Source organism: Gymnodraco acuticeps, unplaced genomic scaffold (genome assembly GCF_902827175.1).
Source record: "Gymnodraco acuticeps unplaced genomic scaffold, fGymAcu1.1, whole genome shotgun sequence".
Taxonomy (NCBI): domain Eukaryota; kingdom Metazoa; phylum Chordata; class Actinopteri; order Perciformes; family Bathydraconidae; genus Gymnodraco; species Gymnodraco acuticeps.
Genome location: NW_022990304.1, coordinates 443,958 through 455,778, shown reverse-complemented (window position 1 = coordinate 455,778; position 11,821 = coordinate 443,958). Strand labels below are relative to the sequence as shown.

General features: G+C 41.8%; 1 protein-coding gene across 1 annotated transcript; it reads right to left on the bottom strand.

The window, feature by feature from the left end:
- Positions 1-583: 583 nt before the first annotated feature.
- On the bottom strand, positions 584-8,447 carry LOC117550335. The gene is made up of 4 exons (XM_034222735.1): positions 8,378-8,447; positions 4,923-6,558; positions 4,740-4,841; positions 584-692 (listed from the first exon to the last, which is right to left on the bottom strand). The coding sequence occupies exons 2-4, from the start codon at positions 5,998-6,000 to the stop codon at positions 664-666; spliced, it is 1,209 nt and encodes a 402-aa protein (XP_034078626.1). The 5' UTR covers positions 6,001-6,558; positions 8,378-8,447; the 3' UTR covers positions 584-663.
- Between the last annotated feature and the right edge of the window lie 3,374 nt (positions 8,448-11,821).

Genomic DNA, 11,821 nt, shown 5'->3' with positions numbered 1-11,821 from the left:
ACATTCAACTTTAAATCCACTTCAAATGACACTGCTCTACTTCATCTGATATTTCAACATGGTGTTGACACTGACCTGAGAGGACAGAACATTCCAGAACTTAATGAGCAGTAGTTTATGCCTTACAAGTGAGGGCGTTGACTATTCTAGAAACTACCCCCAGGTAGTGCTTGAAGTGTGGGGAAAAAGGGAAAGCCCTCCTTTATTGACATATGCATTCTGGGTAGAATAACTACAATTGACCAGAGTACACTAAGCACTATAGGCTACATGAATAAAGATAGCCTTCAACTTAAATGGGAGAATAAAAAAAACAGACAAACACAAGTGTATAAACAATAAAAGCCCCATTGGAGCGGCAGCCACACTCCTTACAGTCTGGGCCCCCAGGGGTCTCGTTTGTCCAAACCTGCCTGGTTTTATTCCACTCTGAATGTGTAGCTAGCGCCCTGAGGTGTGAGCATGATTCCTAACCGACATGTTCCCAGGGAATCCCAAAAGTTTAGATAACTTAGTTAGTTTGGAAAAAACTGATGGGAGAGACAGTGAACATTAAAATATAAAAAACATTTATTGAAAAATATGACATTACATTTTTAATTAAAAATACATTTTAATATTGCATTTGTTTAAAAATAAGAGTTCTTGAAGAGGCTGCAGTGCTCAGTACGGTGGATTACGTCCATTTCCACCTGGAAGAAGAAACGCATGTTATTAGGCCAAAGGAAGTCCGATTTGTCACCAATACATCATGCAAGTCAGAGTTGGTCCAATCACAGGAAATAGACTCACATTTTCCACATAAGTCATAATGCCAAGTGATAAGATTTATTTTGTTCTCAATTGAAAGAATACATACAGCAACACCTCTAATTTATTTTTTCCTACAACAAATGGTACAGGTGGAGGGGTTAAGTTGGCCGAGACTGCCAACGAAAGATTTATTTGCGCCCTCTGGTGGAAAGAATTAGGACGTGGCCATAATGCAGACTGCAAAATGGATTCAAATGGTAGTTTTAATATGTTAGCAATTTAGCAGGAGACAAAGGAAAGTGTAATCCCCAATTTAAAGTTTAAAAGAGGTAATCAGATTACTGGTAAAAAAAATATATATATTTGGACAACAATATATTTTAGAATAAATATATTAGAGTAGAGGTACTGCCTGCAATTTGATTTATTTGTATTCAGGCTAGTTCTTTTTTTTTTTATGTACCTGATTAATTGAACAAAAATACTTTGCTTTTAAAGCGTATATTGTAGTAAAACAGCTCTTGTAAACTTGTTGTATCCTCTAGTCTTTGCCAATCATTTAAGAAACCTTTTTTATATTAAACTAAACCCGAATCTGCGCCGATGAGTGGGCTTTCCTCACTGAAACCTCTTCCTCTCTGTTGGGGTTCTGTTTGGATCTCCGACTTCACGGTTTCTCTAACTGGGTCGGTATGATGTGGGCGGACTCTACAGGACTGGTATGGGTTCTGATACGCTACGCTAGGAGCCTGGGCCTGGGGGTGGAGGAAACGTCTGTAGTCTTAGGACTCAGTCACTAAGTCCTAAGCACTCCTCTCTCTCCTTCAGCTGCAGATTGTTACCAATTGTTGAAGTTTAGCTCGGATGACGGCGCATATCGAACTGTTCTGATTAAAACGACTCTGTAGCTCGTTGTCTAACTTGCTATGATTGTAAAGTCATGTTGTTTGTATTTTTACAACGTTATTGATCCGCAAAATTCGAATCCGGCAATAACTCGGCTCAGAGTATGCTTTGCGACGTGCATGTCCCCTCGCTCTGAGTGTTCTCTTGAGGTGTCTTTCACTTATGTGAAACCCGTGCCTATTGCCAAGCACTGATGTTATATCTTTATATTTGAGGCCAAGCTCAAAGTAAAAATCGATGAACCGCTCCATTGTTGTGGTTTCTGTGTTGCCAAACTGACCATTCTGAGGAGCGACCTCTTAAATGTGTCAGGCTATAGGCTGTGAATGTTAGAACCTTCGATCCGTGAGGAGATCCCTCTGGGTTATGTCGGAACTCAATCTGAACATTTTGAGGAGCAACCTCTTAAATGTGTCAGGCCATAGAGTGTGGATGTTAACCCCGTTGATCGGTGAGGAAATTATTTTTGGATTTTGTCGGAAGACTTTAATGTCTAAACTATGAATTAAGGTTTTAGATTAGGAAATGACCCCAGCATGAAATGTTTAGTAGGATTATAATATTGTAACGAGAGAAGGTAAACACCCTGTATACATTTGGACAATTTGTCTTCAAATAAACTGATCCCACCTTTTGGATTGGGACAACTTAAAGACATCTGCGCTCTACTCTCCTGCTTCAAAAGGTAAGATTGCACCCTGCCACACTCACACTTAGGTAGGGCCAGACGTTATTTACTGATATCAAAATCCTTCGGGATCGCTTAAACAGATTTAGAGGATCGTCTGAATTGAAACGGCAGTTAATTGAACCTGGTTCTTCAGGAGTTAATAGAGGTGAGATCTTGCTGACGTTGGTGGATCTGAGCCAAGCAGTAAACTTACATGGACTCAATAACTTCTGTTAGGTTAATTAGTAGGTCTGAGTAATTTGTCGGCATAAATTATCAGCCCTCCCGACTCCTACAAGGATTTACATTGAGCTAAATGAAAAAAAAATTCCCAACCAATTTTTTTTCCTTCTCCATGTCCCCTGGGGCTCCGTACATCACCATACAATCGCCGCTGCACCATACCATAGCCTGAGAAGTAGAACAAATAAATGGTGACTCGGAGATGGACGTTCAAGTCCAGTGAGCAGCACATTGAAGTAATCCAAAACTAATAATCTTACATAACTTTTATATTGTGACACCCACATTTCAAATTGTTTATCGTACCTAGTAATTGTAACGGAATACATTTTTTAAAGTAACCCTTCAAATGTTCCAACAGTCTAAATTAAGACATTTCATTGAAATGAAAGACTCCAACTTGAAAACTGAATCCACCCCGCATGACCGAGACCACCACTCCTAACAAATGACACATTTTTCACCTTGGTGTTTCCCAGGTTTGCCATAGTATCCACTGTAGGCCTCATGCTGGCTGCCGTCTTTAAAAATAGAGACATTTTAAAAAAGGGCCTGAAAATATGTCCAATCAGCTTTGTGTCCTACATCATCACACCATGTTCTGCTCAAATCTGAACAGTTGTTGGGACTACCATTAACATGTTGATTTGTTTGGTAAACAAAATAAGGTAATACTTGGTCAATTTATGTTGTCAAGCCAACACTGTCCTGAATTTAAAAGTTAAATCTGAAAATTCTGTTTGCAGATTTTCTGGGTTAGTTTCAGAAAAACTTTGACTTTTATCAATCAAAAATTAGACCCCAAGCCTGTTTGTCAGGTCTCAGGCTCGAAAATGACATTTCCAGAACAAATGACCATAACTACACTTTTAAAAAAAGGGGAAAATAAATAATCTTTTTTCTCAAAAATAATGATAAACCTGTGAGTTGGATGTAGAAAAGTCTGAATCAATATAGATGTTTTTTTATTTTAAAGAAAATGCAGATTGAACATAGTAAAACAACTATAAATTATTTTGTACTTATAAGTGAAAAATACCCTTGGATGATGGGTTAGTATACTAAAAGCTGTACGAATCCAAAGTACAACATATAATAAGTACCCTGTATCAAGATTGATGCAAAACAAGTGACATTTGACCTTTGTAGAGAGGTTTAGCAAAAAAACTCCACCTCTGGGGTGATTTGGGTGGAAATGGGCGTTTTTGCCGTTTCTCTGGAACCCATTGGTCGATTTTGGTGATTGACATCTCTTTTAAACCGTTAGGGCCAATAGAATCGAAGGGGAATTTCCACATACACACCAACGTTACCAAAAAAAAAGAGGGGGCTTCGCCCATGCAGTTTGCCATAAACCGAAACCCATCTCACGCTCTGAAATCGGAAAAGTAGGTTTATTGCTTATGGATTATCAGAAATAATTTCAAAGTGACAGACACATTGGATTAACCTTCAGCAGCGTTGTTATCGTTTTAATGCCATTGAAGACCACTTTTGATCAGACAACAACGAAGGTGAGACAAATTGCCGTTTTTGCTACCTAGCGCCACGTGTTATGATGTCTGTTTGCTTATTATGTCGCGAGTTCTTATCATGGAGTGAGGATCTAGATACCGATCGATGTGTCTTCTCACGATGCTAATCGATGGGTTGAATGTGCAGTTACGATAAGTAATAAGGGTGTTATACCGTGTTTCCTGTGCACACGCCGTTAGCATTTTTTCGTTCGTGGCTAATTCAGAGGCTCAACGTTAGCTGTGTGTTTTTTTTCGTTAAAAAAAAAAAGATCAGTTAGCTGAGTTTCTTCCAGTTACATGGATATGAAACATTCATAGTTTATTAAATCTTAAGATGCCCTCGGACACTGTTGTGGTTTCGGCCCCTTCGGCTGGTCCGTGGGGTTTAAGAGGTTCAAGAACGCGTCCAAAGCCCTGCATTACTTTACGTTGGGATGGATGATTAAACTCTTTCATGCATTTCTTTTCCGATGCTGTTCAATCAACAGAACATTCTATGGTTAAAAAATAATGACTGACATTTCCTAAAATGGGCAGGGTCCAGAATCACACAGAAAGTGTCAACATTTTAGACGAGTCATTTGAGCCCAGTTCAGTGTTTTCCAACCTGAAGATGCTGTATTGGCTAAATCAATTTTTAGACACCTTACCTTGACCCCTGGGCTTCCTGTAGCCTTGTTTCCTCTGGTTCTTCTGGGTTTGTCCCCTCATGATTGGTCCTTCTCCTTGTCTATAGTTCCCATTCTTAGTTTCTACAAGACAAGCAAGCTAGTTACAGCACCATGGTCATTTTCAGGATCATTTAATTATGGTCAAATCAAAAAGAAGATCACCAGAATATGTAAAAGGCTGATTCCCGTTTGGTCCCATGCTGCATCTCCTCTCCTCACAGGCACACTTGTGTTCCTGGAACTCATTACACTGGACTCCAAAGTCCACCTTCGATGGAGACACTTCTGCCGTCTTCTGATCAGCCATCGGGAGGCCCAGCTGCTCTTTTCCAAGCAGACTAACTTCTTCGTTCCCAAGTGCTCCATCTTCCACCTCGATGCCCGCTCCATTTTGTAGATTCAGCTTTCTTGCGCACGTCTTCCCAATATAGTTCAAGTTCAGACTCTCTTCCTGCTGAGGAGGGCTGGTTCTTTTCTCCTGCAGCTGCTCATTTAACATGTCCTGGTTTGGGCTTCGATTAGCCTCAGGTTCAGAAGACCTATTTTTGTCCTCTTTAGTGGGGGAAGATTTGACAATGGGGTTGTCGTTCTCGGCTAGCTCCACGATCACATCGGCTGCCAACAGGTCGTCACGCTGTAACCACTCCTTGGTGGGGATGAAGGGGGCCAGAGACTCCACGGACCAAATGGACTCGTTCCAGGTTCTCTTCAGGTAGGAGCTATTATTTATAGAGGGAATGATTTGTGCCGTGTCTTCAAGCAGATTTGTCTCGATGCTATAGTCTTGCTCATTGTCAGGGAGCTTATGGGATGAGGATTGTAGGAGTTCATCTGCGAATGGAAGACAACGCCTTACGGAGCCAACGAGTCCCAAATACTCTTCATTGTTGCTGGACTCTGCGTGTTGTTCTTCTTCAGCTTCTCTCAGTTTGAGGATCTTGAAAAGGACTTCACTGCGCTCAGAGATTAAGTTACCCTCAGCATCATCTTTAGGATAAGCCACCTCTGGACTGATTCTGGTCTCGACTCCACTCTGGTGAACAGACTTATCCTGCTCTACTTCAGTTTGGAGGTCATTCTGAAGCAGCTTATCTACCATCATCTTTTCCTGAGGCGTACCACCTCCCCAACTCATGAGGATGTCAGGAACGGAGATCCGCCTCTCTTTGACAACCTTCTCCTCTTGTTGGGGGGAGCTACACACAGGAACCATACCATCTTGAGAGCCAACAGACCACATGTTACAGTGAGCGTTCCTGCATGGGGCAACATTCTCCTGACCCACACTATCTTTTCGGCTCTTCTCAGTGTCCAGGGTTTCTCGGATACATGACTGGATGGCTGTCGTTCCTGTAGGTCGGAGGACGTTAAAGCCATGTTTGATACTGGTCTCTTTAACCGGGAGGTCTTTTTCATTACTGCTTGTGTAACGCGTCCTTCTCAACTTCAGCAGTGTTTTGTTTTTGGGAGCTTGAGCTCGAGGACGAAGGAGAGTTTATTGCGGTTCCACTACCCGAATCTGCACTGTTGAGTGGGCTTTCCTCACTGAAACCTCTTCCTCTCTGTTGGGGTTCTGTTTGGACCGCAGAGTTCACGGTTTCTCTAACTGGGTCGGTATGATGTGGGTGGACTCTACAGGGCTGGTATGTGTTCTGATACGCTACGCTAGGAGCCTGGGTCTGGGGGTGGATGAAACGTCTGTAGTCGACCGGTTGCATGTCAGGGCGGGGCATGATGTATGCTGGAACCTCCATATAGGGATTGGGAGGAGGGAACGGGGGCATCCCCATACCATAGCCTGAAAAGTAGAAACAAGAAACGGTGAATTGGAGATGGACGTTCAAGTTCAGTGAGCAGCACCTTCAAATTTCAATATCCGTGTTTACATTTCTGTCATAGAAAAGTTAAAGCAAAGTTTCATACATACAGTATAAGACCATTGTGTTTGACAGTGATGTCCAGTAACCAAGAACATTTCATCAAGCACAATTTTGAGATACTCGTACTTTAATTGAGCATTTACATTTCTGCTACTTTGTATTTTTACTCAACTTTTATTTAAACAGTTACTCAATACTAGGGGTGCACCGAATGGGAAATTCTTGGCCGAAACCGATACCGAAAATAGGAAACAGTTGGCCGAAAACCGAATGCCGAAAATGATTAATAGAAATATATATATATATATACATTTTTTACCAATGTTGTTCAGCTACCTGATTATGGAAATAGACATGATTATGGCAAAACTTAAATAATAATCACTATTAGGGGTCCATAAAACATTTATTCAGCACTTTTGAATGCATACAGTACATTTATATATGTCATGTATTATTGCTAAAAAACATTATATCGCAGTCTTAGTGTCGCCAACTCGTTTCTAATATGCAAAGACAACAAATGCGTTTATGATGTATTTTCGATCAGACGAGATCTCTCCCCCGTCTGTGTGCGAGGGGGCGGGGCAGTTTACACACACGCAGCTGCTACATGCAGCGGAGCACACTGCGGAGATGGCGGAGAGAACGCGCTCCGAGGTGTGGTTAAACTTTACCCGTCTCGATGTGGAGAATACTTGTTACCATAAGTGCAATAAGAGTTTAGCATGTAAGCACGAGCAATTTGTCTAAACATTTATCAAAAGTGCACCGCATGCAGACGGAGGAATGTACCGGGTTCGACCGTCTTTCTAGCAGCTCTGTAGCCCCATCCACGAGTAACGTTTCCACGTCAGGTGTTATGTATGCTAGCAGCAACACACGGAGTTAACTACATTATACAAACATAGGTTAATGATTAGAGGAAACTGAGCTATTTAGTTTGTTAAAATTTCAGCTATTCTGTTTACAGTCTGTCATCAGATTATTTAATACGATTTGTTAAAGGCTCAAGGCAATCTCGATGACAAAGGTCAATGTTCCCCCCCCCCCCCCCCCCTGTGAGCCAGCCGCGAGCATGGTCGCCGCGTCTTTATTACGTCATCACAACAACACGTTAGGTTACCAACGTAAGCCTGTTCTGACATTCGGTGATATTTTTTCGGTGCTAAAACCCTTTCGGCCGAAAGGGCCTTTTTAACCATTTTCGGCCGATAATTTTCGGTGGCCGAATATTCGGTGCATCCCTACTCAATACCTTTAGTTACTTCACAGATGTGGATGAATGATGTGAAATCTAATCAAGTCTTAGATCAGACTTTAGTTCCACCTGGAGTAAATCCACCAGCTACCCTGCAGTATACAAAGTCATTCAAACTAGCTGCACCTTCACCAGCTTTGAGAACACTTTCATGATCAATCATTATAAAACATATCATATATATTATTCTGAAATGGACCAATCTGCACAATGACTACTTTTACTGTCATGACTTCAACTATATTTTGTACATTTACTGTAACAGAGTATTCCTACACTCTGGTACTTTTACTCAAGTACAAGATCTGAGTACTGCTTCCATCTCTGGTGTTGGATAATAAATGTTGTAGTGTTCATGTTATTGTGTCCATTACTTGCATCAAACTAACTGAACCCAGTCTTTGGCTTTCACCTAAAATATAGAACAAAATGAATTTTTAAATGTTTCCAGCAAAATGTAAAAACTCAAGACTCACCCATTCCTGGGAAGCCAGCAAAGGGGTTATAGGAGAAGGGCATGGGCCACTGGGAGGGGTGGAAAGGGGGTGGGGGTTGGGGTGGAGCATGGACGTAGTAGACAGGCCGGCCATGGAGGTGGTGGTGTTGGAGGTGGGGGTGTTGGAGGTGGTGGGGTGGAGCTCCGGGGTCTTGGCAGGGGGTGTATAGTCCTGGATCATGCTGATCAGAGGACGGCCCACCACTGTTAGCCCGAGTGTTTCCATGCACTCTGCTTGGGTGAGCTGACGGAGGTTTGTTCACAGCTTTCGTCGCCATATTGGACCTGCAGAGGAGGAGGATCCGTCAGGTGTGGATCCACAGCAATAATTCTAAAGAACTGTAGATCTGAGCAAACATTACACAAACAGGATGACACTTTTTGAGAGTATTTTCTTAGGATATAATTTACTAGGAGTATTTGGACCAAATTCAGTGCATGTTTACAATATTTTAAAATATGCACTGCTCAAGAAAGGGGGAACAAATAACCACTGCAGTTCAGATAAGACATTCACACCTAGCTACCTCTCAAGCATTGCTAATGAGGGCATTTCAGTTATGTTTCTCACTTTGGTCTGTCTTTGTTGCAGTGGCTAGAGACCTGCATCTACACATGAATATTAGACATTTAGATTCTTAAATATTATATTCAATATACACAATTGTTTGCCACCAGAGTTTTAATGTTCATACACCAAGCATGTTAGGGTGAAATAAGCCATGTTGATTTGTTGTTCTGAACCCTTTAGACCTCTCCTCACACTCTGTACCAAAAGTGACTTGCAACACCAAAACATACATTTTAAAAGCTTGAAGCTCTGATCTCAAATGTGGAACAAAAGTAAATAAAGCCAATGAATAAAAATGGAACACACTAGATAATATTGAACGAAAAACCCAAAAATGAATCATCGAACTGTTGGAAACGTTATGGTAAATCTCAGAGGGTAAGGGCATGGCCAAATCTGAACACAACCAAAGAACTGTTTACAGTATAGAAACCCCCCAATGTGTCAGGGAGAAGAAAATACTGAATTCATCAAAAAGAATGACAGCCTAAGTACCCAGATTTTGAATCAGAAAGCTCTTGCCAACACTCCAAAAAATGATGCTTCCAAATCTTTCCAAAGCATTTGCTATGTTGTCTGTTATGAAGGAAATGTTGAGTCACTTTACCTGGTTGAGGACTTGATATGTCGGAGCCACACACAAAGGGATTAAACGTGAGACTCACACACCTGAGTTTAAGTAGCTGCTGATCGGCCAAGTGTGTTCACCATCAGCTGATGGATCACCTAATCAAACACTCAGATTCAGATGTCATGCAGCCACTAGAGGGAGCCAAACAGTTAGACACATTTTCCTCTTCAGGTCAGTCTCCAGTAGAAACAGACTCTTACTTTGTGTCTGAGGTTCCAGGTTCATTACTGAGGTCTGTTGGTTAGATTAATCTGCATCATATTCTATATGTGTCTGTAACAGTGCCCTGTGAAAACCACATACTGCTTAAGAGTCAACTTTTCACATGTTTTCTCAGAGAAACAGCCATGTTTTATCTTTGTGATGATGCATTTCCCCAGTAGAAGTACAAAGCTGATGAACTTAAGTAAAGAAGTAAAATATAGCAGCATTAGGACAACAACCACCAGACTCAGAGGCAGTTTCATTCGACAGGCCATAAGACTATTAAACACCTGAACTCTGTAAAGAACATCCATAAACATTCATCAGTTTGCTTCTTGCATCATATTCAATTTACGTTTATAGTCTCTTCTATGCACTTGCACTATTTTATTTGTATTTACTTGCACATCTCAAAACATTATTTTGCAATATTTTATTAGTTTTATGTCCTATATATATTAATGTTGCACTGTTGGAGGAGCCTGTGACTTCAGTTTTTCATTGACATACTGTATGTACACTGTAGCTGCTGTGCACATGACAATAAAGCCTTGAATCCTGAATAATACTTTACATGAGTACTGGATGAGCAGATCCTTATCTGAAGCACCTCATACTCTGTTGGCTATTCATCAGACTCAGTGCTGTTCAGTGAGTTGATGAGGTGGACCTAGAGATACAGGTTGTTCTGTTCAGTGAGTTGATGGGGTGGACCTAGAGATACAGGTTGTTCTGTTCAGTGAGTTGATGGGGTGGACCTATAGTGTACAGGTTGTTCTGTTCAGTGAGTTGATTGGGTGGACCTATAGTGTACAGGTTGTGCTGTTCAGTGAGTTGATTGGGTGGACCTATAGTGTACAGGTTGTTCTGTTCAGTGAGTTGATGGGGTGGACCTATAGTGTACAGGTTGTTCTGTTCAGTGAGTTGATGGGGTGGACCTATAGTGTACAGGTTGTTCTGTTCAGTGAGTTGATGGGGTGGACCTATAGTGTACAGGTTGTTCTGTTCAGTGAGTTGATTGGGTGGACCTATAGTGTACAGGTTGTTCTGTTCAGTGAGTTGATGGGGTGGACCTATAGTGTACAGGTTGTTCTGTTCAGTGAGTTGATTGGGTGGACCTATAGTGTACAGGTTGTTCTGTTCAGTGAGTTGATGGGGTGGACCTATAGTCTACAGGTTGTTCTGTTCAGTGAGTTGATGGGGTGGACCTAGAGTGTACAGGTTGTTCTGTTCAGTGAGTTGATGGGGTGGACCTATAGTGTACAGGTTGTTCTGTTCAGTGAGTTGATGGGGTGGACCTATAGTGTACAGGTTGTTCTGTTCAGTATGTTGATGGGGTGTACCTATAGTGTACAGGTTGTGCTGTTCAGTGAGTTGATGGGGTGGACCTATAGTCTACAGGTTGTTCTGTTCAGTATGTTGATGGGGTGGACCTATAGTGTACAGGTTGTTCTGTTCAGTGAGTTGATGGGGTGGACCTATAGTGTACAGGTTGTTCTGTTCAGTATGTTGATGGGGTGGACCTATAGTGTACAGGTTGTTCTGTTCAGTGAGTTGATGGGGTGGACCTAGAGTGTACAGGTTGTTCTGTTCAGTATGTTGATGGGGTGGACCTATAGTGTACAGGTTGTGCTGTTCAGTGAGTTGATGGGGTGGACCTATAGTGTACAGGTTGTGCTGTTCAGTGAGTTGATGGGGTGGACCTATAGTGTACAGGTTGTGCTGTTCAGTGAGTTGATGGGGTGGACCTATAGTGTACAGGTTGTTCTGTTCAGTGAGTTGATGGGGTGGACCTATAGTGTACAGGTTGTTCTGTTCAGTAAGTTGATGGGGTGGACCTATAGTGTACAGGTTGTGCTGTTCAGTGAGTTGATGGGGTGGACCTATAGTGTACAGGTTGTTCTGTTCAGTATGTTGATGGGGTGGACCTATAGTGTACAGGTTGTTCTGTTCAGTATGTTGATGGGGTGGACCTATAGTGTACAGGTTGTTCTGTTCAGTGAGTTGATGGGGTGGAC